Source organism: Danio rerio, chromosome 17, assembly GCF_049306965.1.
Source record: "Danio rerio strain Tuebingen ecotype United States chromosome 17, GRCz12tu, whole genome shotgun sequence".
NCBI lineage: Eukaryota > Metazoa > Chordata > Actinopteri > Cypriniformes > Danionidae > Danio > Danio rerio.
Genome location: NC_133192.1, coordinates 53,508,234 through 53,532,641, shown reverse-complemented (window position 1 = coordinate 53,532,641; position 24,408 = coordinate 53,508,234). Strand labels below are relative to the sequence as shown.

Below are 24,408 nucleotides of genomic sequence, written 5' to 3'. Positions count from 1 at the left end.
ATATATATATATATATATATATATATATATATATATATATATATATATATATATATATATATATATATATATATATATATATATATATATATATATATATATATATATATATATATATATATATATATAAAAATGCAGGGCTGTGCCATCTTCCTTTCTGTCTTTTTCCTTTCTGCATTACCTTATTGTGTGCAGGATTTAACGTGACTACATTTATTTTAATTTAGCGATTGATCTTTTTTAAAAGTGAATTAACTAAACTAAAATGTTATTTTTTTTTAAGTAACTCGGATATAATTACTTAATTTTTAAAAGTAGTGCATTACTAAACTTTTTACTCAGAAATGTGATATTTTTACGTGGAACTCCTGCAATGTGTTTTCGGCAATCTTTGATGAACAAAAAACATCTTTAAAATAGCAGTATTATTAAATAAAACATGTTGTTGTTATTTTGAGTATTATGATGGATAAAAATATTTCTAGACTAAAAAAAAAAAAAAAGCCACGCTTCTTTTGAAAGATCACAGCCTATATCACATGTTTGCAACACTGCTGTAAAAACAAAGTGTTGCTTAAGCATTTTCGAATAGTTTGTGATGCTTTTTTACTGGATTTATACTTTCGCCTGGCGCCGCATTGCACACCTCCACTGACTGCGCGCACACCTTGCAAAATGGACGAGGCTTTTACACTTGCCGCGTTTGCCATTGTGATATTCTTTAAAACGACAGGGGGCAGTCAAAAATAAATAATAAATTACCACAAAGTCAGATGGATAAACAGAGTAGGAAGTTTCCGGAAATATGTCATATCATTAATATCATTCAGATTTTTTTTTTTTTTACTATTTTTTTTTTATTTATTTTTTTTTATAAATTATGAATGTATTTAAGGGTTTTTTTATCCGTATATTGTAAACTGAAAGGTTCAAATATTCCTTTCCAGTTATCAAATAAATAATGTGTTCCTTAATTATAGTTTTGTAACTATTACATTTTTAAATTATACTATTAAATTATATTTTTTTTCCACTTTTGCCATGGCCTCTTTTGGCTTTAACAAACTCATCCCTCAGGTTTTTCCAAACCTTTTAACAAAAAATGTCTTCCTTTCCCACGGCTGTTGCAATTTTTAGCCAGGAATTATTGATCATCAGGTTATCTTTATGATCACAGATCCTAAAGATGTGTGTACAGTCGCACTGTTTCAGACACAATCTCTTTATAATGGTTCATATTTAACTCAAATCAAGCACGGCATAGTGCGCACTGTTCGCTCGAGTCTCAAAAACAAAAAAAAAATAATTCGCTAAGCCGGCCGAAATCATGTCACTCGCACCCAAAGCAAACCTTGGCAAACTCTGCGATGACGTCACATTTGCCTTGTGCACTCAAGCAAACTAGCGGACATGTCGAGTATAAACCAGGCTTAAGTAATAAGGAAAGCTTTGAACACAGTAATACTAATTTAAACTAGATTGACAGGGAAAAAAAACAAACAAAAAAAAAAACCTTTAAATTTAAATATTATTTAATGTCTTTTATTTTTGCATTTCTGCTCAAATAATCACAGTCTTGGTGAGCTTTTTTTTTACAAACTACAGGTAAAAAAAAGAATAAAGAAAAATAAAATATTGTATAATTTACATGTGTATCAATCAATCAATCATTCATGCTTTGCGGTTTGTTAAAATACTTATTTAAAATGATCTGAATCAACACAATTCTTGATGTTTTTTTTTTTTTTAGTAATGTTCAATCCACTTACATTTAACTTAATCAATTTGTGTTGAGACAACATAAAGCAATTGTGTGGAACTAAGCAGTTCTTGCAGTGTCTGAAGGATGATTACAATGTAGCATTTACAGGTAACACTTTAAGGGTCTACTCACACTATGCTATCCGAACCTTGCCCAGGCCCGTTTCCCGGATCGTTTGAGAAGTGCACTGAATCAGGCTCAGAAACGGTTCACTTGGCCGGCCCTGGCCTGGTTGGAAGAGGTGGGCCTGAGCGCGGTTCACTTGGGCCTGAAACTGAAAGTGAGACGTGACTTTAAGGGACTGTGTTATATGGATTTATTAATCAATCTTACTGTACAGTGAAAGCAAACTGCCGTAGTTTATTAAAGACGCAAACTCCTCACTGCACGACAGCTGCGCTCCTTCAGCAGACCTCCTCATTCCTGCAGCACGAGAGCTTTATGATTGTTTATGAGCGCCAAAAGTGGCGGATCTGTTCGGCGAAATATCTGACTGCGTGTCACCGCATGCCTAAGAACTGTTTGGCGAAATATTTGACTGTATGTCACTGCATATCAAATGACTGAAACGATTTGACAAGAGCAATCTCCACTGTGCTGCTGAGTGAGAGCGCTTCTCTACTGAACAGTGCAGCATCGATGACATAAGCGTGCCCAGACCAGATTGTGGTGTGAGTGCGGGCCGTCAGGAGACACGGGAGGGGGGACAAGCGTGCTTTGGCCTGGTTTGAGGGAACTATACCTAGTGTGAGTTAGGCCTAAAGCATTGCTAAAAAAAAGTTTATTTACTTAGAACACTGATATCCAGGATAAATGATGTAGCAAGGGGAACAAAACAGGCTGGATGAAAAACAATAAAAAAAAAAAAATGAATGGGGAGTGGGGGTGGGACGATCGCGAACTGAAGACTGGAGGGGTGGGGGTTAATGTGTATGGGTGGTTCAGATATTAAAACGATTGCAAAGACCGAGGGACACTTTTGTTCATTATGGGACAGCACTTTAAATCCAATGTTATACCTCACAGGTTGAGACCTATCTGTGCATGCCTGTGTCAGAAAGAGGGGAATATCAGTTAAATCAAGCAAAACTTAAGTGGTCTGCCTGATGTGCTTCTTAATTTTAAAAAATCCATCAAAAATCCTGGATAATGGAGAAATAGGGGAAACTGTTGATTAGACATATAATTGTTTTTCATTAAAACTGAAATATGGTCAGATGCACAAACTTGCACTAAACTTTATTCTCAAAAAAAAAATGTATTGCGTGTTTTTTAAAAAGTTTTATAGCTTGCAATATTTCAGCATCTAGTGCAGAATGCTAAAAAAAATGTCAGTGCAAATTATTCCAGATTGACCATTTACAAACTGTCCATTTCAGCTAGAATGCTGCCAGTCAAGCAGCTTTTTCATGACTGTTGTCTGTCCTCCTGCTGACCCTTGTTGATTTATTTATTTGTTGACATGACTTTAAAAAACATGATGTACACAAGCTCAACACATGTAAAATTAATTGACAAGATTACCACCCTGTGTTCAAGTGAAAAGCTGTGGGTTTGCTGTCAGGTCCAATTGAATCTGCGCTTCTTTTACTAACAGCTATTGCAAAATATGCATTGCATCACAAATTCACAAAACAATCTACTGTGAAATGTGTTGCACAGAGGGATCACAGTCTAATGACTGCATGGAGTAGAGTTGTTGCACAATGCATTTGCAAATTTGTCAAAGTATGAAATGTGTCACTCATCTGTGGTAATAACATTTAATATAGCACATTTACATCAAGTGTTACAATTGTCCCTGGTTAGTTTCACATACTGAAGATGGAGAGAGTTGTAACACAAGTGCTCATCTTCAAATATAATTGAGAAGAATGTTAATTATTTTATATAGTTTTTTGACACTTTAATTAAGAATAATTAAAGTGGTTAAGAATAAAACCATCTCTCATATGCATAAATGACAATACTGCACCTTCACTACCGCATCTACATTACTACAGAAGACTGCATAGGTTCATATAATAAAATAAATATAATAATGTATAATAATAATAATAATAATAATAATAATAATAATAATAATAATAATAATAATAATAATAATAATAATAATAATAACAACAACATTTAATATAATAATAATAATAATAATAATAATAATAATAATAATAATAATAATAATAATAATAATAATAATTCTTCCAGATATTCTAACCTGTCCAACTGCTCATTTATGAAATGGCAGCAACTCAATGCACAAAGGCATCTAGACATGGTCAAGATGATTTGCTGCAGTTCACACCCAGCATCAGAATGGGTAAGAAAGGTGATCTTTCTTCAAAGTCACTTTCTCGTAGGTGACTTTGAACATGGCATGGTTAATGGTGCCAGACGGGCTGGTCTGAGTATTTCAGAAACTGGTGATCTACTGGGATTTTCACGCACAACTCAGCAAAAAATAAAAAATAAATAAATAAATCCAGTGAGCGGCAGCCAGACTGGTTTGAGCTGATAGAAAGGCAACAGTACTTCAAATAACCACTCCTTACAACCTGAAGTAGGCAGAAGAGCATGTCTGAATGCACAACACGTCCAACCTTGAGGAAGGTGGGTTACAGCAGCAGAAGACCACACCGGGTGCCACTCCTGTCAGCTAAAAACAGGAAACTGAGTCTACAATTTGAACAGGGTCACTAAAATTAGACAACAGAAGATTGGTTAAACGTTGCCTGGTCTGATGAGTTTTGATTTCTTTTGCGACATTTGTATGGTAAGGTCAGAATTTGACGTCAACAATATTCAAATATCACAAATATCAACAATATAAGATTTCTGGGTGGGGGTGGTTGTGAAATGATGTGGGGGAAATTTTTCTTGGCACACTTTGGGCTCATTAGCACCAATTGAGCATCGTGTCAACATCACAGCATACCTGAGTATTGTTGCTGACCATGTACAACCCTTTATGACAGCAGTGCACCATCTACTGATGGCTGCTTCCAGCAGAATAACGCACCATGTCATAAAGCGCAAATCATCTCAAACTGTTTTTTTTAACATGAAAATGAGTTCATTGTACTCAAATGGCCTTCACAGTCACCAGATCTCAATCCAATAGAGCACCTTTGAGATGTGGTGGAATGATAGATTTGTATCATGGATGTGCAGCAGACAAATCTGCAGCAACTGTGTGATGCTGTCAAGTCAATATGGTCCAAAATCTCTGAGGAATATTTCCAGTACCTTGCTGAGTCTATGCCATGAAGGATTAAGACAGGTCTGAAGGCAAAAGTGGGTGCAACCCGGTACTAGGAAGGTATACATGTATAACTGCTACGCCCCGTATGGCTCGGTGGATGAAAAAGAGCTTAACATAATTATGACAACCCAATATTTTAAGAATTCTCCTGAGATGTCTGCTGCTTTGAATCGACACAGTCAACGACGTGGCAAAACAGTGGTTCAATTTGTTACAATAGAGATAAAGAAAAATATTTAAATCACCCAAAATATATTTACAAATATATACAATAAATGGCAAATGAAGTAAACAAACATACTTGATAGAGGGAAGGAAAATAAGCAGTGCCAAACCAAAGAAAATAACAAATTAAACACCCGCTAACTAATCCCTCCCCCACCTCTAAATAACTAAAGAGAAATACGTAAATAGAAAAATAAATAAATAAATAAAATAAAAACATCTTCGGCATCACCCACCGTTTACTCAACTGCACTCACTGGAACAAACATACACAGAGTAGGACCCGCTTCTGACTAACTATGTGTCTAAAAAGTGTGTAAGAATCACGTGACGTACTTCACTTTCGCTTCCCTTTTAGTACATTTAAGCAAGTTTGGCTTGGGATGTTCAGAACAGATGTACAACTCACCAAAAAAAAAAAAAAAAAAAAAAAATTAAAGCGAACCAGAGAACAAGACTAAGAAAAATGTCACAAAGAAAACCACAGCACCAACAAGCGACAAAGATCTCCCTTTAATCTGGTCTGAGTGGTCACTGGAGTGCTTAAATAACCCCCATCCTCTTCTGATTGGTCCACTCGTGAGAACTCCGCCAGCCAATCGGAACACCAAGATTTCAGAAGAACAGCAGACAGCAAATAAAAACAGAAAGAGGGGAGGAGGGGAACAAAAGAGCAACACCCCCAGGCATGTATCACTAACAAAGTGCCGTGTAAATAATTTAGATTTTTTTAAAGTTATAGTATGTTTTCTTTGTACAGCTAAGCATTATAATAGCATATTCTGATTCTTTCTTTCTTTCTTTCTTTCTTTCTTTCTTTCTTTCTTTCTTTCTTTCTTTCTTTCTTTCTTCAAAGATCATAGTAAAATATTTAATGTGACGGTTTTAAGATTTAGTTTTTCTGTTTAACGTGGGTAAAAGTCATTTCTTGGGATAACTTTTTTGGGCCAGGTTACCTAATTGGAGCAAATTAGCGAGAGTCTGCAATTTTGTGAAAACACTAATGTGATTGTAAAGTTCCACAGGTGATCTACTGACAATGGGCAAATTAAAGAACATCGATGCAGGAACTCATTTCCATAATGACCAGCACAATCTAAGAGCAATGCAAATTAGGTTTCAAACAAGCAAAGCCGATAACAGTTAGGTGTGTGTAATCTACAAACAACAGACAGAAAATGAGTTAAGACATGATTCATTTTAAGGGGGGCTATTATGCAAAATTCACTTTTGTGTGGTAAGAACACTGATGTGTGTACAGAGTGTATGTAAACAACAAGCCTACAATGGTAAAAATCCACATATTACTCTTTTATTACAATTCCAAAATTGTTCAAAATTCAGCCTTGATGTGAAGTCACAAGCCACACCTAGTGGTGCAATCCCCAAAATTCCAAAACCGACAGCCAATTCCCCAAAACTATTGCTTCAACAACCATTTTCGCACAGTGTTACAAATATAAGAGTTGGGATACAGCTCTTGACTTATGGTTTCAAGCATAGTTTTCTCTTAAGATGGTATGCAAGGGATAAAGTACATCCTTATCGCAGGATAAAGCCTGACAGGCTTATTGGCAGTCCAACACAAATAGGAGGGCTGTTGTATACTAAAGTGAAGGGCTTTTTTTTTCAGTGATAACAACTGCCTGGATGTACTTCATCCCACTTATTACCTGACTACTTGGCACAAAATGCAAACATTAGACACACATACTGTTCTGAGCTGTAATAGTTTATTCATGATTTAATCAAATGTAAAGCTGACAGAAACAAAAACAGGACATACACTAACCCACATATTATTCGCAAGATGGTGTCAAACAGTCAAAAATAGTGACGTGAAAGACAAGAATATATCAACCCAGGCTCATTCTGATTAGGTACCCCTATATACATTTCTGGAGAGAGAAAAATACATTCCATAAAGACCTCGCGGCAGCCTGATTTTTACCATGTTTTCAGATTTTACCACATTCTCACCCTGTTAATTACTTATTTATTTAAATGTTTTAGCTTATGTTTATGTCTTAAAGTATTTCTGGAACAGTCCTTTATCATACTTGAACTCCGTTGTGGTGGTCAACTCCACTCTGTGTCAAGTCCACCAACGTATATGTTGAGCTACCGGACAAACTGGTAACAGCGGAAAAGCCATTCATATGGAGGTAAGCAACCAGCTGGTAAGCAAGAAAAGAATAGCATCATATCACCCCACAGCGTTAGTTTCAAAGATGAAATGCAGCCATACATAGCTCTGGCTACATAATCTGCGATCTCCTGAAATGTTTATAGGGCTAGGGCTAAGTATGCAGTATAGGGCTAAGTATGCACAGATGAGCTTGTGTTCAGAATCAAATAATCCAGACAGCCTTGTAATGGACTTAAGCCCTGTCCTCATGCTAAGCATTTGTGTCTGTTAGGTTGTAATACCTCGTCTGGTACCCTTTCCCAATCTTTATGAATGAAATGCCTACTTTACTGCATCCAATCAGTTCACAGAAGAAAAAAAAAAACAAGCCACGCCCACTGTTTTCTCATTTAAAATTCAGTTTCTCTAGGAACTGTCACAATAGAAAAAAAAAATAAATAAAAAAATAAAATGAGATAAAATGATCACAACTTCCAGTTTATGCAGACTATAAGCTATTGTTAATTTGTATTATGTTTTGACATGGACTTTAATTTCATTTTATAATATGCACTTTCCAAATACAAAGCTATACATATAATAATTATTAAAATAACTGCCAAAAATAAAAAATAAATAAATGTGTGTCTGAGTTCAGTTAAAAACTATTGCAGTAAAAATAAATATCTCGAATATTAGAGAGTCCCAGGTGGAAGCTCAATCTAGCAGTGTAGAGCCATCATTAATTGGCAACCCTTAGAAGCAATGCTGAAGAAAATAAGCATATGCTGTTTGCAATCTATTCAAAACCTGTGCCTTTGCATCTTTTATTTTGTCTTTTGTTTAATGGTGAGCTACACTTTTAGTGCTTGTCTTATCCTAATGGTAAATATGCAGTATTTTAAAGTCTTGATTTTAAAACTTTGTATATTTTATGATTGGCTGGTTTTGTTTCCACACGTGTTAAAAGATGATATGTATTTTGACAATAAGATAATGCAAACAAAACATTTAAGAGTATGTGTCCTGTTACCAAATATATAATAAAATATAAGTACAAATATATTAAGAAACTCACAGATATAAAAATTCTCAGAGGTGAATTAAGACTGAATTAAGTTATGGCAACCTTGAAAGTTACCTCAGTTTTTGGAACCAAAATATCCTTCAACTTTTCTGGATATGTCAACATAACTTGCTTTTAGGAATACACTTCTGGTCTCCAATTCAGGTCGTAAGCTTTTTATGTTTGATCTAGATTTGCAGCACTACATATTAGTCTGATATGTTTACTACATTGTTTTTATTAGGTTTCACTGGTTTCATGTGTACACATATATTTCTTGAGAGTATGATGCGTTTATTTATATAAAAAAGAAAGCTCTGGCTTTGTGTGAACAGTTGTCACGATCACCAGCAATTTAGCGTTTGCAGACTGCTGGAGAACTACACATAAACTACTACTGAAATGAATTACACATCCCATCATGCACCTCATATATATTATATTCACATTCTCGCACACATTGCTGAGTCTTGTTTTAATACATTACACAGTGTTGCATTGTCTAACCTTGCCTTGTTGTTTTGCCACCAGCACTGAACTCTTAAAGGGAATGGGAGATTAGACTGCGAATGGCTTATTCTTAAAACACACCCCCAGAACTCATTAAGAGAAAAAGCACAACCCTGTTAGAGCATATTTTTCCATCCTTAAAATAGCAAAAGTGGATTCAGACATCCTCCTAATGCTTTTGCGCCCTGTGCTTTAGAGTTGCCTAGATCATTAAAATAGAGCCCATTGTTTTGATCAGGTTTCACTGGTTTCATGTGTACACAAATATATCTTGAGAGAATACTGTGGTTATTTATAAAAAACAAAAACTACTATAAAAAGAAAGCCCTGGCATCATGTGAACAGTTGTCAGGATCACCAGCAATCTAGCTTTTGCAGACTGCTGGAGAACTACACATAAACTACTACTGAAATGAACTACACATCCCATAATGCACGCCCCCCACACACACACACACACCAGTTTCACATTACGCTTGATTACTCTCACACATCTGAAAGCACATCAAAGACTGATTACATGGACTATATATACTATTCACATTCTCACACACATTGCGGAGTCTTGATTTCTATACATTACACAGCGTTCCATTGTCTAGCCTTGCCTTGTTGTTTTCCCACCTGCACCGAACTCTTAAAGGGAATGGGAAATGAAACTGATTGGTTTATTGAAAAACACCCCCAGAACTCATTACCAGAATAAGCACAACCTTGTTAGAGCATATTGTCCTTTCCTTAAAATAGCAAAAGTGGATTCGGACATGCCCTTTATGCTTTTGCACCCTGTTTTTTTTTTTTTTTTTTTTTTCACTTTGCGCCAAGATTGTTAAAATAGAGCCCATTGTTTCGATCAGGTTTCACTGGTTTTATTCATTTATTCATTTTCTTTTTGGCTTAGTCCCCTTTTTGCGCAGCGGATGTCCAGCCGCAACCCAACTGGTTTCATGTGTACACAAATATTTCTTGAGATAATCAATGTTTATTTTTGAAAAAAAGAAAGTTGTCACAATAAAAAGAACAGTTGTCACGATCACCAGCAATCTAGCATTTGCAGACTGCTTGAGAACTACACACACTTCTACTGAAAGGAACTATACATCCCATCATTCACCTCACACACACACACACACACACACACACACACACACACACACACACCAGTTCCACATTTCACTTAATTACTCTCACACATCTGGAAGCACATCAAAGACTGATTACATGGGACTATATATACTATTCACATTCTCACACACATTGCTGAGTCTTGTTTTCTATACATTATCCATTGTCTAGCCTTGCCTTGTTGTTTTCCCACCTGCACCAAATTATTTGCCTGTGACCAAGACTATGCTTTGGATTGCCCTTATGCTACTGATTGCTCCTGTTTTATCTATTGCCTGCCTAACTAAGCTATTAATAAACTGCAATGGGTCCCTTACCTCTGTTATTCCCAGACTGTGTGTTTCAACAGACAAAGCAGCTATTTAAGAACAAATAGCTAAACAACAATTATGCAACATGTTTTGCTCCTAAAGTTTTTAATTAGCAGAAGTTATCACCCGTGTGTCACTAACAGCAGTTCTAACCAACATGGTTCAAGCTATGTATCCATGAAGCAGTTGTGATTTGCTATTTAGTTTCTTCACATTATGTTGATTTCTTTCACACTTGTTCCAGTGAGCTTCGTTCAATTTTGCTATAACCTTTAAGTTTATCTGGCAGCTGCCTCTGTGTATGTTCACTTTGAATGTGTGTCCTCAGAAAATAGCATATCAGAACTTTAAACTATAGACATTATACAAGCAAACATATATTTTTGTTTTGAAAGAATACCCCATAGGGTTTATAAGGGTTCTGTCTTTCTTTGGAAAGGTGACAGAGAAAAAAATGCTAGTTTGCATTTAAAAAGGCACATGCAAAAGCAATGTGTTTCCACTTAAGAATAGGCATCTGCAGCATGGTATAATAAATAAATGATTTGAGGGGTATTTTGAGCAAAGCATTCCCGGACACATTCTGGAGGCTACTGCATCTTACAATAAGAGACATAAAAGGTTCCTATTTAATTTGATCAGCCCAGAAACTGTGTGCCTGATTAAAAAAAAAAAAAAAAAAACTCCAGCAAATGTATGGTACATATGTCAGTGACATTTCATTGCATGCGTTAAATTAAATCCTGACTTTTAAATTAAATGTATCACACTGGTAATTAAATCTGGGATTTTATTTAAGTGTATCAGTGAAGGTTAATTTACAGTATGACACTCTTCTTAAAGGAATAGTTCACCCAAAAAAATTTAAATTAACTCACTATTCACTCAAACCTCAAGCAGTTGTAAACCTTCACGATTTTCAATCTACAGTTGAACACAAAAGATGATATTCTGAAGACAGCTAAAAACCCATAACCATTGACTTTAAATTGTATGTAAGTCAACACTACAGGCACAGGACATTAACATGATGTCATATTGCCATTGTATCCCAACATACCCCTGTCACATTTGGCGGAATGAAACAGGAACAAAACGGGTGTAGGATCCAAGTGCAGATTTAATGTGAATTTAGTGCAGTGACAGAGACAAAAAGTATCAAATAAACAAACAAACAAGGTACTCAAACAGATTAAACTAGAACTAGACTTAGCGACTATGACAAGATACAAAACTGAATTCAGGAACACATACCAACAAGGACGAACGACGAACTGACAAACAGAGGATAAATGGCTGAATATATAGTTCAGGTAATCATTGGGGAAACAGAGACAGCTGTGATTGCAAAGCAGTATATATGGATGACCGGGTGTGTGCGCGAAGGAATGTGTGGATTTGTAGTTCTTTAAGCCACTGTAGTTCGCTGGGAGTGTGCTGCCGAACCACAGTGGCATCTGTTGGACATGGACAGTCATGACTCATGACAACCCCAGCGTTGTGGGGATGTTGAATTTTGTTTGGAAATGAAAATGAGTTGACGTCAGAACCCACGGTCAGGCTGATGTCATTATTGTCCAATTTCCAACCTAAAATCAACCAAATATCAATGTCTAATTATGTTACACCTTGACGTTGTGTCTACGTTATCACTATGACATCTATCAGATGTTGGATTTTGGTCACTTTCCAAAAAAAAAAAAAAAAAAAATCACATAAAATCAACAAAATTTGACGTCGTTATTGGACATCAAAATAACGTTGTACTTAGATGCTGGCTAGACATTGAATTTTGTTAACCTGACGACATAACCTAAATTTAACCTTATACTAACGTCTTATGATGTTGTGTGCCTGCTGGGAATAGTTACAGGTTTTCAGCATTCCTTAAAATACTGTATTTAGCATTTAACAGAATAAAAATAAATAAATAAATAAACTCATAAAGGTTTAGGAAAGGAAAAGTGTGAGTAAATGATTACAAAATGTTCATTTTTGAGAGAACTATAACTTAAAATAAAACTGGTACCCAGAAACTGGTTGAATGGGTCTCATGAGGAAAGAAAAAAAAAGAATAAAAAGTGATTCTCAAAATCAATTTATTGTTCTTACACTTGAAAAGAGCCATCACAGCATTTTACATCTCAGTGAGACCTTACTTTTCCTCTGGCATTTAACAACCATTATGTGAAGGTTTTAACAAATGATTCACCGTCATAGCAATTTTAGTTGGAAGTCGGAAGAAAGCTCAGGGTTGTGCTCTAAAATCTTGACACTTTCACTTGTGTTATGCCATGAAATATTAACAGGAACTAATGGAGCATGTTGTAACACTTGATATTGCTTCCACTTTTAGGTGAGCTGGAGGTCACGAAAAATGTTTTGACGGAACATAAGAACAGTGAGGACAGGTAGCATAGCTCTAATAATAATAATAATAATAATAATAATAATAATAATAATAATAATAATAATAATAACAATAATAATAATAATAATAATAATAATAAAGTAAATAAATAAATAAATAAAAAACTCTGTTGAACTATGTCTCCTGTGGTGGAATTTTTGCACATTTACTGGGCAAAACGCCACATGTGTGTTGTACTGCTTATTCTATTTTTTATTATTATTTATTTTTTGATGTATTGAGATGCATGATGACATTATGTATGTATGGTACAGTATGCCTTGTGTGATGTGCAAAACATCAATATTTCTTACCGCCTACATTACATTGCCTACCATGCCTTATGTTTCCACTTCAAACTCTGAATACTAATACAAAACCACAAAAATATGGACTTTTTATTTAAATCATGTGCACTACATGTTCTTTAGAATAAACCATGGCATTCTGTGTTTTCATTTAACTCATATTACTGCTTGTTTCCACTTTACTACACTATCTGGCAAAAGTCTTGTTGCCCATGCAAAGTTTTAGGAACAAATAATAACTTGACTTTTGATTGATCATTTGGTATCAGAAGTGGCTTATATGAAAGGCAAAGGCCTCTAGATTACGCTTATGTTAACAAAATAAAATATGATCATGGCTTGATTTTTTACTATTTAATTAGGACAGTAATCTCTGACTTTGCTTAGACAAAAGTCTTGCCATCAACATAAATAATGTACAGTATAGAATATAAAGTCATAGTGCAGTGGAAAAATAATATTGTGTATGACTTAAATGAGCTTGGAGGACTGCAAGCATACATCTTTGCAAGGACTCAACTAACTTATTAATAAAGTCATCTAGAATGACAAACAAAGCGTTCTTGCATGACTGCCAGTTCTTTAAGATTCTTTGAATTCATCTTTATTGCCACTTTCTTCATCTTACCCCAGACATGCTTAATAATGTTAATGTCTGATGACTGGACTGGCCAATCCTGGAGCACCTTGAACTCTTTGCTTTTAGGATCTTTGAGTAGAGGGTGAAGTATGAGAAGGAACGCTATCCTGCTGAAAAAATTTGCTCTCGCCTGTGGCTTGTAATGTAATGAGCATCACAATGTAACCCTAAACCGTGATTTTTTCTTCACCAAACTTGACTGATTTCTTTGAGAATCTCGGGCCATGCAGGGTTGGACTGTGGGGGAAACCAGAGCACCCAGATTAAACCCACTCGAACACGAGGAGAACATGCAAACTCCACACAGGAATGCCAACTCAAACCAGCAACCTTTTTGTTGTGAGGTAACAGTGTTAAGCACCGAGCCACCATGCCGCCATGTTCTGTCTCTCAGTTAAAATAAACCTACTATTACAATTATAGACTGACCATTTCTTTGTCAGTGTGCAAACAGACAAAAACAGTAGGGCATCAAATACTTTCCCCTCATTTTATGTATTTCACATCTAAAGTTTTAAAGAGCCCCTAATATGGGTTTTTGAAAATAACCTTCCATGTAATGTAAAAAATAATAATACTAATAAATAAAATAAAATAAAATAAAACTAAATAAAACTATTGATTCATTTATACAAGAGTCAACTCATAGTACTTCAAATGAATCGTCTTGATAACGAGTCTAAGCCGTTTTATTGTGAATTTGATACAAAACTTAAGCCCCGCCCAATTGTTGTGAGCCCAAACCCGGGAAAATTGAAACCTGCGGCCCCGCCCACAAACACTGTAGCAGATCCCGGCTGAATCAAGTCATGAAAATGCTGTGCTCAGAAGGATATTAATAGGAGTGTGAGGGGAAAGTTAGTGTTATTTCCTCTACTCGAAGATGAAACTGTAAAGAGTCAGTGGTTGAGGTTTATTTTTGCAAAAATACCACAGCATTATTGATCCAGCTGTGATCCCGTCACAGTGTTTCTGCAATCTACATGCTGACAAAAGAGTTTTCGCCGGCCATTTGTTATAGGAAGAATCAGAAAAGACTATTGCTGTATGTGACTTTGTCAGAACTTGACAGGAACTTTATCAGTATACATTTCATGGATCAGTTTCTTCTTCCATTTCACAAGTGTAAGTAAGTGCTATTTAAAATGGTTGCCTCCTTGTTTTCTCTAGCTTGCAAATAACGTATTTAATTGTGTTTTGTTACTTGTAACCGCTTGTACTTTATTTGGCTAACTTTTTATATTCTCATATAGCGTCTAATGCCACGTTGAAAATGTGACGCTTTGTTTACGAATTTAAATGCGTTTGTGAGCTCGAGTTCCACTGCCGTTTGTCATTGCTATGGTCACCGTCAACTGTTCCTACACACGTTCCTACAACTGTTCCTACTACACACTTTTGCTAATGTGTGGATTATTACTGAATGTGTGTCATGGTTAAGAATAGAGTAATATGCTGGAGACCCGGGGTTTTTACAGACCGTACCAAAATGCTAAGGATCAGGGGGAGGGGGTGGTTAAAACTGTGGGAGTTTTTCGGGATAAATACCAAAACGGGAGCGTAGCTGGAGACGGGTCTGAAATACGTGATACTTCCAGGAAAAAAAACAGGAGTGTTGGCAGGTATGCTCACACATACACTCTGCACTGTTATGATAGTTGACTGTTGATAGCCGTGCTGGGCATTTCACTCTGTCTTGCTCTGAACGCTGTCGACCAATAGCAACAGACTGTCATCGGTCCAATCGGCAGCTAAGGAAGGGTTTGGGAACAAATAAATCGCCGAACGAATCATATGGGAGTCGCTGGGATAATTAGGTAAAAATAAATGCATATTTTAAGACTAATGAAAGTGTTTTTTGACCTTGCATGCTTATCAGCTTGTTGTTGGAGACCCTTAAAACCAAATATGACCATTTTAATGTATAATAAGGGCTCTTTAACTATTTAATAATGTTTTTTTTTTTTTTCTAAAGCTATAACTTCTACTTCTATATCTAAAATTGCCTGTGCTTTTACATCTTAGTATACTATGTAATTTATGTTAATATTGTTATTATTTTTTTAAGGTCACGCATGGCTGTATAAGCATTTCTCTGCATATTATACTGCGTATGACTGTGTAAACACAATTTGAATTTAAATTTGAAAGGTAATTTATCAAAGTAGTGCTGTTTTTTTTTAACAAACAGAGGGTCATTTGGAAAACATCATCCGTCAAATCCCATTACTTATCGTCATAAATAAATTAGACACTAAATAGATGCTGCCAGTGTTTCAGTCGGGCCGGCGTTTTAAATTTCGCCTTGGGCACCAACAAAGTCTGGCCTACTTTGTGCTTACTACCAATTTGTGCCTACAACTGCTACTACTTACGGTTGTCTTAACATATTACATTTTAACTAGACATATTTAAAGTCACACACTTAGGAAAAAAGTATGTACTTTGCAAATAACACATAACAAAGAACTCCATTAAGTCTAAGCTATTATAGAGCAACCTCTGGGCAACACATTGTACTTTTTTCCCCTCTGAGATCTACTTTCCTTAAAACGAAGCGCTAAAATACTGTACCAAGGAAACACACCAGCACACACTGGGCAAAAGAACTGAAAACATGCATATTGTACGCCGCCTAGGGCTTCAACCAGCAGTCCTCTGATAAACAACCTGGTCCCACCGGTGCTCTTTTTTTAACACTCCAGTGAATACGAGACAAATGTGCGGTTGGAACATAACACAGTTGGAAAGGTTTGAAAGCTATTCTAGCAGAATAAACGAATACAAGAATACATCAAAAAACCACAGGAAAAGTCTGGGTGCTAGCTGCGAACGTAATAATCAAGTTAAAGTTCCCTGAAGAATGGATTCTGACGTCCACGTTTATGCGAATACCAGCGTTCAAATTGTTAGCATTATGGAGTTATATACGTGATAAGCTTCAGAGATAAGCTATGCTAATGCACTTCGAGGCAGCATTATTGAATTAAAACTTTGTGACTTTATCTACTTTCCCCCCAGTATGCTAAACTCATTTTGGAGACTCTTAAAATATGGCTGAGTTTACATTTATTATATTTTGCCAGCCTCTTATAGATAAGGTTTTCATATACTGCTTTTCTGCCAGTCATAACTTTTGTAAGTTATGACTTTTTTTGAGTCACATAAAAGTGTTTTAGCACACCTGTGTCAATGCTTAATGTGTGAATTATTTATAATGATATGCAATTATATTTATAATGTGTATATTGCCTGAACTGTTTATAATTATATAAAATGCTCATAATGTGTTAATGGATTTCAATTAGCATGTAAGTTTAACAAAGAACACAAAATATATTACATAACATAAATGTGAAAAAAGTGTAGAAATTGTACTTGATTACAAAAATTAATTTTTTAGTATAGTATTTAATAAGAAAATAATTATTAAATACTATACTAAAAAATTAATTAAATGAAATTTATACAGACTATTATTTGCAACTGAGATATATGTATACACACACACACACACATACATATATATATATATATATATATATATATATATATATATATATATATATATATATATATATATATATACATACATACATACATTTTTTTTACAATTTTTATTAATATTTTTGTCAAGTATAGCTAGCGCAGTTAACACGGAAGAATGTAGGCAGACATTATTATTAGGAATTAATATATCTAATTCAGTTGTTGATAAGGGAAAATAATTAAATATATATTTTTAATATTATTTATATATTAATATTATTATTATTATTATTATTATTATTATTATTATTATTATTATTATTATTATTATTATTTTTAGTTGGACAGTATTCAGACCCCATTAAATTTTCACTCTTTGTTGTATAACAGCAAATTGCTAATATCGTTTAGGTTATTTAAACATAATATTTAAAACTTTTGAAACTGCAATATCACATGCTCCTAAGTATTCACACCCTTTGCCCAGTATTTACCAGAAGCACCAAGTTTTTTACACCTGGATTTGGGGATCCTCTGCCATTCCTCCTTACAGATCTGCTCCAGTTATTTCAGGTTGGATGGTAAACATTGGTGGACAGCCATTTGTAGGTCTCTGCAGATATGCTCTATTGGCTTTAGGTCAGGGCTTTGGTTGGACCATTCAAGAACATTCAAGGAGTTTTTGTGAAGCCACTCCTTCAATATTTTAGCTGTGTGCTTGGGGTCATTGTCTTGTTGGAAGGTAAACCTTCAGCCCAACATGAGGTCCTGAACACTCTGGAGGTTTTCATCCAGGATATCCATACTTGACTGCATTCATCTTTCTTCGTCGTCTTGTCCCTGCAGTTGAAAAAACACCCCCACAAGCACGATGCTGCCACCACCATGCTTCACTGTTAGGGCTGAATTGGACAAGTGATGAGCAGTGCCTGGTTTTCTCCACACATACTGCTTAGAATTAAGGCCAAGAAGTTTTTTTTTTTTTTTTCTTGGTCTCATCAGGCCAGAGGATCTTTTTTCTCACCATCTTGGAGGTGCTTTTAGCAAACTCCATGCAGGCTTTCTCTGGTGGAGGGCTGCAGTGTTGGTTGACCTCCTACAACTTCCTTTCATCTCCCGACTGCATCTCTGGAGCTCAGCAACAGTGATATTTGGGTTCTTATTTACCTCTCTCACCAGGACTTTTCTCCCCTAATAGCTCAGTTTGGCCAGACGGCCAGCTCTAAGAAGGGATCTGGTTGTCCCAAACGTCTCTCATTTAAGAATTATGGAGGCCACCTAGGCACCCTAAGTGCAGCAGAAATTGTTTTTTGTAACTTTGGCCAGATCTGTACCTTGCCACAATTGTCTTTTCTTTGACCTCTTGATTCTTATTTGCTCTGACATGTATTGTGAGCTGTAAGGTCTTATAAAGACTGGTGTGTGGCTTACCTAATCAAGTCCAATCAGTATAATCAAACACAGCTGGCTCTAGTGAAGGTGTAAAACCATCTCAGGGATGTTTAGAAGAAACAGAGAGCATCTGAGTTTAATATATGAGTGTGACAACAAATGGTCTGAATACTTAGGAGCATGTAATATTTTGATTTATTTATTTATTTATTTTTTAATAAATCTACAAAAATGTCAACAGTTCTGTGTTTCTCTGCCAATGTAGGGTGTTGTGTGTACATTGATGAAGACAAAAATGAACAGAAATATTTTAGCGAATGGCTGCAATATAACAGAGAGAAACATTCGAGGGGCTCTGAATATTTTCCATACCCACTGTAGAAAATGGGTGAAATTTGTTGAAAAATGGTTATAATTAAAAACACTGTATGTTATTATAAAGACTATGTTTACATTTTACAAGGGCTGTTACACTATCAAAATTAGCAAATGTAATTCATTACACAATGTGATTAAATCATCTAAATACAATTTTATTAATCGAAAGTAATCACAGGGCAAATTTTGTCTGAAAAGCTATTAAATATGCTATTTTGTTGAATGTGAAAAGCATCAAATAGACATAAAAAAAATATTAATTGATTTAATCCAACATATAATGTATTACCTTTTACTTTTAATCACAGCTACATGCTGATGGTTTCTGAAATATAATTTGACCCTTTTTTTGTATTTTTATTTATTTATTTATTAGTTGTTTGTTTGTTTGTTTGTTTATCTTTTTTATTATTATAATTATTTATTTATTTATTTATTTATTTATTTATTTATTTATTTATTTATTTATTTATTTATTTTATTATTATTATAATTGTTTATTATTTTTTTATATATTTTTATTTATTTATTTATTTATTTTTTGGATGTGATACCAACTTGGAAGCATATTCCAAGAATAACAAATATAAATAAATAAATACACAAATAAATAAATAGATAAATAGATAAATCAATAAATAAATAAATAAATAAATAAATAAATAAATAAATAAATAAATAAACAATACTTATGTTGTGGTAAAAAGTACAATTAATAATTGTGTGAAAAGGTTACCCTTTAATACTGAGCAATATTTATTTAACTACATGTACTTGTTTTATGGCTAGGGTTGTGATGAGGGTTACGTTTAAGGTTATTTACATGTGCTTATACATACTTAATTGTTACTACTATAGTAAGTATGTGAAACATGCATAACAAGGCCTCTGTAAAAATCAAGTGTTGCAAAAAAAAATAATAAATAAAGTGTTTATTTTGGCAAGGCAACGTATCGACAATCATTTTTAGTTCATTTTGTGCCACTGAAGATGAAGTTATGCAATCATTGACCCATTTACCTTGAAAGGACAAAAAATTCCACCAGTTTGACCTATTCAGGCTGATTTTTGGACTTGTTGCGAGCAGGAGAGGAGGTAATCAGCACTGACAGAATAATCAGCCAATCACAGTGATGAAGAGCACATGCTTGGCGGGTGTTTTCACATTGACAGGGTAATGAACTAATCAGGGGCTGTGTCCGAAATGGCATAATCTCTTGATTAGCTGCTTTTTGGAAGAAGTAATTGCTTCGAGACCTCGTATAAATGTGTCTAGTGTATATGCAATCTCTGTGTCACTCCTGAAGTCTTTAATCCTGCCGATTTTTGCTACCTGCTCTATATAGTATTATACATCGTTTCATGCTCTATATGCATACTGTAAAACCTAACAAATAAAATGAGTGTAGTTAACTCAAAATTGACAGAAAGTTAATTCTACTTATTTGAATAGAGTTTTGAACTCTTAAATTAATTAAATACCTCATTACTTCAGTTAAGATTGCACATATTTATTTTTCATTTGATACAGTTTAATTTGTGTATCTTCTAATGAGTAGAAATAAATAAAGTCTTTTTTTTTTTTTTTCTGTAACCGATCCTTTAAGTGATTAATGAAGCAGAAATAGTCCTCACTTTAGATTAAGTCACAACAGTGGAGAAATTGACCAAATAAAGCATTTATTTACATACAAATTCTTAAAATATGTTGCACAAGTATACTGTACAATATAATGTAAACTATCGTTCGGTTAAACAACATACCACCACAGGGATATCAAGCATATCTTGATTTGACCTATCTGTGATCTTGTTTAAAAGGTAAATGTAGTGTTAAAACATTAATTCCAAATGTTTAAAAACATAGACGATTAATACGCAACGATAGACTTGTTGAAAACACTTGAGAGGGAAATCCAGAATTATCATAGCTGATTATATAAAAGGTCATAAGGTGGGTTTTATAGAAGCAGGAGCAATTTTCTGTTCAGAAGGAAAAGACTTCTTTTCCAGGTTGTAAATACCTCAGGGATTGGATTAGACACTGACCTTTGCTTTTGATGTGGTGGTGCATGGTTTCCGCCGGGTGCTCTTGTTTCACCCACAATCCAAATGCATAATGCTATAGGTGAATTAGATGAACTAAATTGGCCGTATTGTATGAGTGTGTGTGTGTGTGTGTATGAATGCAAGAGTGCATGAGTGTTTCCCAGTACTGGGTTGCGCCTGGAAGGGCATTTGCTGTTTAAAACATAAGCTGGATCATTCCGCTGTGGCAACCTCTGATAAATCAGAGACTAAGCCAAAGGAAAAGAATGAATGAATTGTGTTTCTGTAAAGTCACATTCGTTATATCTCCTATGTCATTTATGTTATACTCATGACACTAGTCAAATGTGTGTATTGGTAAAAATGTGCACACAAACACACACACACACACACACACACACACACACACACACACACACACATTACAGAGTAATACAACGATGAATAATGCTTTTGCAGTATTGTACTGAATAAATTAAAAGTTGTGGAAGGGAATGTGCACCTAATGTACAACTAATGCTATTTATATATAAACTACACATGTTTTAACCCAATAAACCACTGTTTTACTGCTTAACAATAGTCAGTAAGGTAGTACTTGGCTTTAGATATTGGGTAGATTAAGGATGTGGAATAAAATCATACTTTTTAAGTAAAATAAACCATCAATATCTTAATAATAAGCAGATAATAAGCCAGCAGTTAATAGTGTGAATTCGTATTTAAACTGTTTTAATGTTTATACATGGGTTTGCGAGGGTTGGTCACAAAACTTGACAATGGCCATCTTTGAAGCTCAGACAGAGTATGATGTAGGACCATTTATGAGCCAAGATCAAACAAATTGCCACCATTGTTTCATGCTGGTCATCATTCATCCTGAACAGCCCTAAATTGCACAATGTATTATAGGCATGGCTTGACCAAGCAGCTAGTTAAGGCCGACCCAATCTAACCACTCTAAAATCCGCCAACAGACGAACCTGACCAGTTTCAGAATTTTCAAACTCTGAACGAATGAATGAATGAATGAATGAATGAATAATTACATGGTGAAAATCAAAGGTTTGGATGAATAAATGAATGAATAAATGAATGAATGAATATCCATATGGTGGACTTAAATAGTGCTCATTGTTTTGAATGAATGAATGATTAAGTATCCATATGGTGAAAATACATAGTGATCAATTGTTTGAATGAATTGATGAACAAGTGTCCATGTGGTAGAATTAAATAGTGCTCAATGGTTTGGATGAATCAATGAATCAATCAATTAATTAATTAATTAATTAATGGACGAATGTACAAACAAATGAATGCATGAATAAATATCCATATGGTGGACTTAAATAGTGTTCAAATGTTTGGATGAATGAATGAATGAATGAATGAATGAATGAATGAATAAATGAATGAATGAATGAATGAATGAATGAATGAATGAATGAATGAATGAATGAATGAATGAATGTCCATATGGTGGACTTAAACAGTGCTCAATTGTTTTAATGAATGAATAAGTATCCATATGGTGGACGTAAATAGTGGTCAATGGTTTGGATGAATAGATGGATGGATGGATGGATTGACTGATTAATTTATTTATTAATTATTAAATGAAATAACAAACAAACAAATGACTGAATATATTTACAGTGGACATAATTGGTGCTCAAAGTTTTGGGTGAGTGAGTGAATGAATGAATGAATGAATGAGTGTGGTGGTCTTAAATGTTGCTCAATGGTTTGTATGAATGCATGACTATCCACAAGGTATAATATCCACAAGGTATAAATAGTGTTCAATGGTTTAAATAAATGAATGAATGAGTTTCCATATGCTGGACTTAAATAGTGCTCAATCGTTTGAATGAATGAATGAATTAATTAATGAATGAATGAATGAATGAATACCCATGAGGTGGACTTAAATAGTCTTCAATAGTTTGGATGAATGAATGACTAAATGAATATCCATATGGTGGACTTAAATAGAGCTCAGTTGTTTGAATGAATGCACGAGTATCTATATGGTGGACTTAAATATTGTTCTATGGTTTGAATGAATGAATGAATCAATCAATCTATGAATCAATAAGTGAATGAATGAATCAATCAATCAATCAATCAATATCCATATGGTGGACTTAAATATAACTCAATTGTTTGAATGAATCCATGCGTATCTATATGGTGGACTTAAATATTGTTTTATGGTTTGAATGAATGAATGAATGAATGAATGAATGAATGAATGAATGAATGAATCAATCAATCAATCAATCAATCAATCAATCAATCAATTTCCATATGGTGGACTTAAGTAGTGCTCAATTGTTTTAACAAATTAATGAGTATCCATATGGTGGACATAAATAGTGCTCAATATTTTTAAATGAATGAATAAGTAAATGAACAATGTTCATTTGGATTTAAACAAGGCCCACAGTGCCCAAAAAATGCTGCTCTGTTATATATTTGAACAATACAGTACATTTGCATATGCAAACGTTAGTAAAAATATATCTTTTTTCTTTCTTTTTTCAGACTGCACTTCAAAGGCAAAGTCATGTGACCGTAGGCCTGATGGATATTACCCCGAGTTTGCATGGAGTTTAACATCAGCGGAGGACTCCTGGGCCATAGACCAAACAATGGTAAAGACAAAAGCAAGTTCCCAAGGTTGGGAGGAAGGTAAGGTGCTTCTGTTTTTAACACTGCAAAGAGTGTTTCAATGTTTTCTTAACCTAACAATGGGGCTTATGTGGTTTCATCTAAAGTATATGGCTTTATTAAAGTCAGAAGTCTCATTAAATAAGACTGAATGAACATGAGTTGACTAATATAAATATATTTTAGCTTCATATGGTGTTTACAGCTTTTTTTAAAATTACTATTATTTTTTATAGTGCTTCAATGCTTCTTTAACTGAATACTACCTTTTTTTGCTATTTTCGATTCCCAGACAAGTATGGTAAATAAATGAATGATAGAAAGAGGCTTTACATTAATTGTGGCTTTCATTTCTCTTCATAAAGGAAGTTAAAAGGGTTTCACACATCATGCATTTTCATACAGTTCACTGTTTCACAAGCTTTGGAAAATGTTGGTTTAACCGGGTATGAAAGTATGATGCGGATGGCTGGATATAATAGAGAACAGAATGAAGATCTTCAGCATGTACAGTTTGAATCGTCATTTCATCTTTTTCTCAAGAATGAATAGCTTCGATAGACTTCAAACATTGGAAACAATATGTAAGAGTCGGAATGAAAGAGAAATTGAAAGAGAGGGTGGAAGTTTAAGAACGCCTCATAAGGTAGCCAGGTTTCAGCGATGGTTTGGAAATG

At 34.5% G+C, this 24,408-nt stretch overlaps 1 protein-coding gene across 2 annotated transcripts in view; it reads left to right on the top strand.

Annotated features, from left to right (window-relative positions):
- Positions 1-24,408, top strand: part of alk (ALK receptor tyrosine kinase) — an 860,059-nt gene that overhangs the window by 412,029 nt on the left and 423,622 nt on the right. For both annotated transcript variants that reach the window (XM_073927358.1, NM_001423965.1), the window contains one exon: positions 23,606-23,752. In XM_073927358.1, coding sequence (XP_073783459.1) covers positions 23,606-23,752 — 147 coding nt within the window. The remainder of the gene's footprint in view (positions 1-23,605; positions 23,753-24,408) is intronic.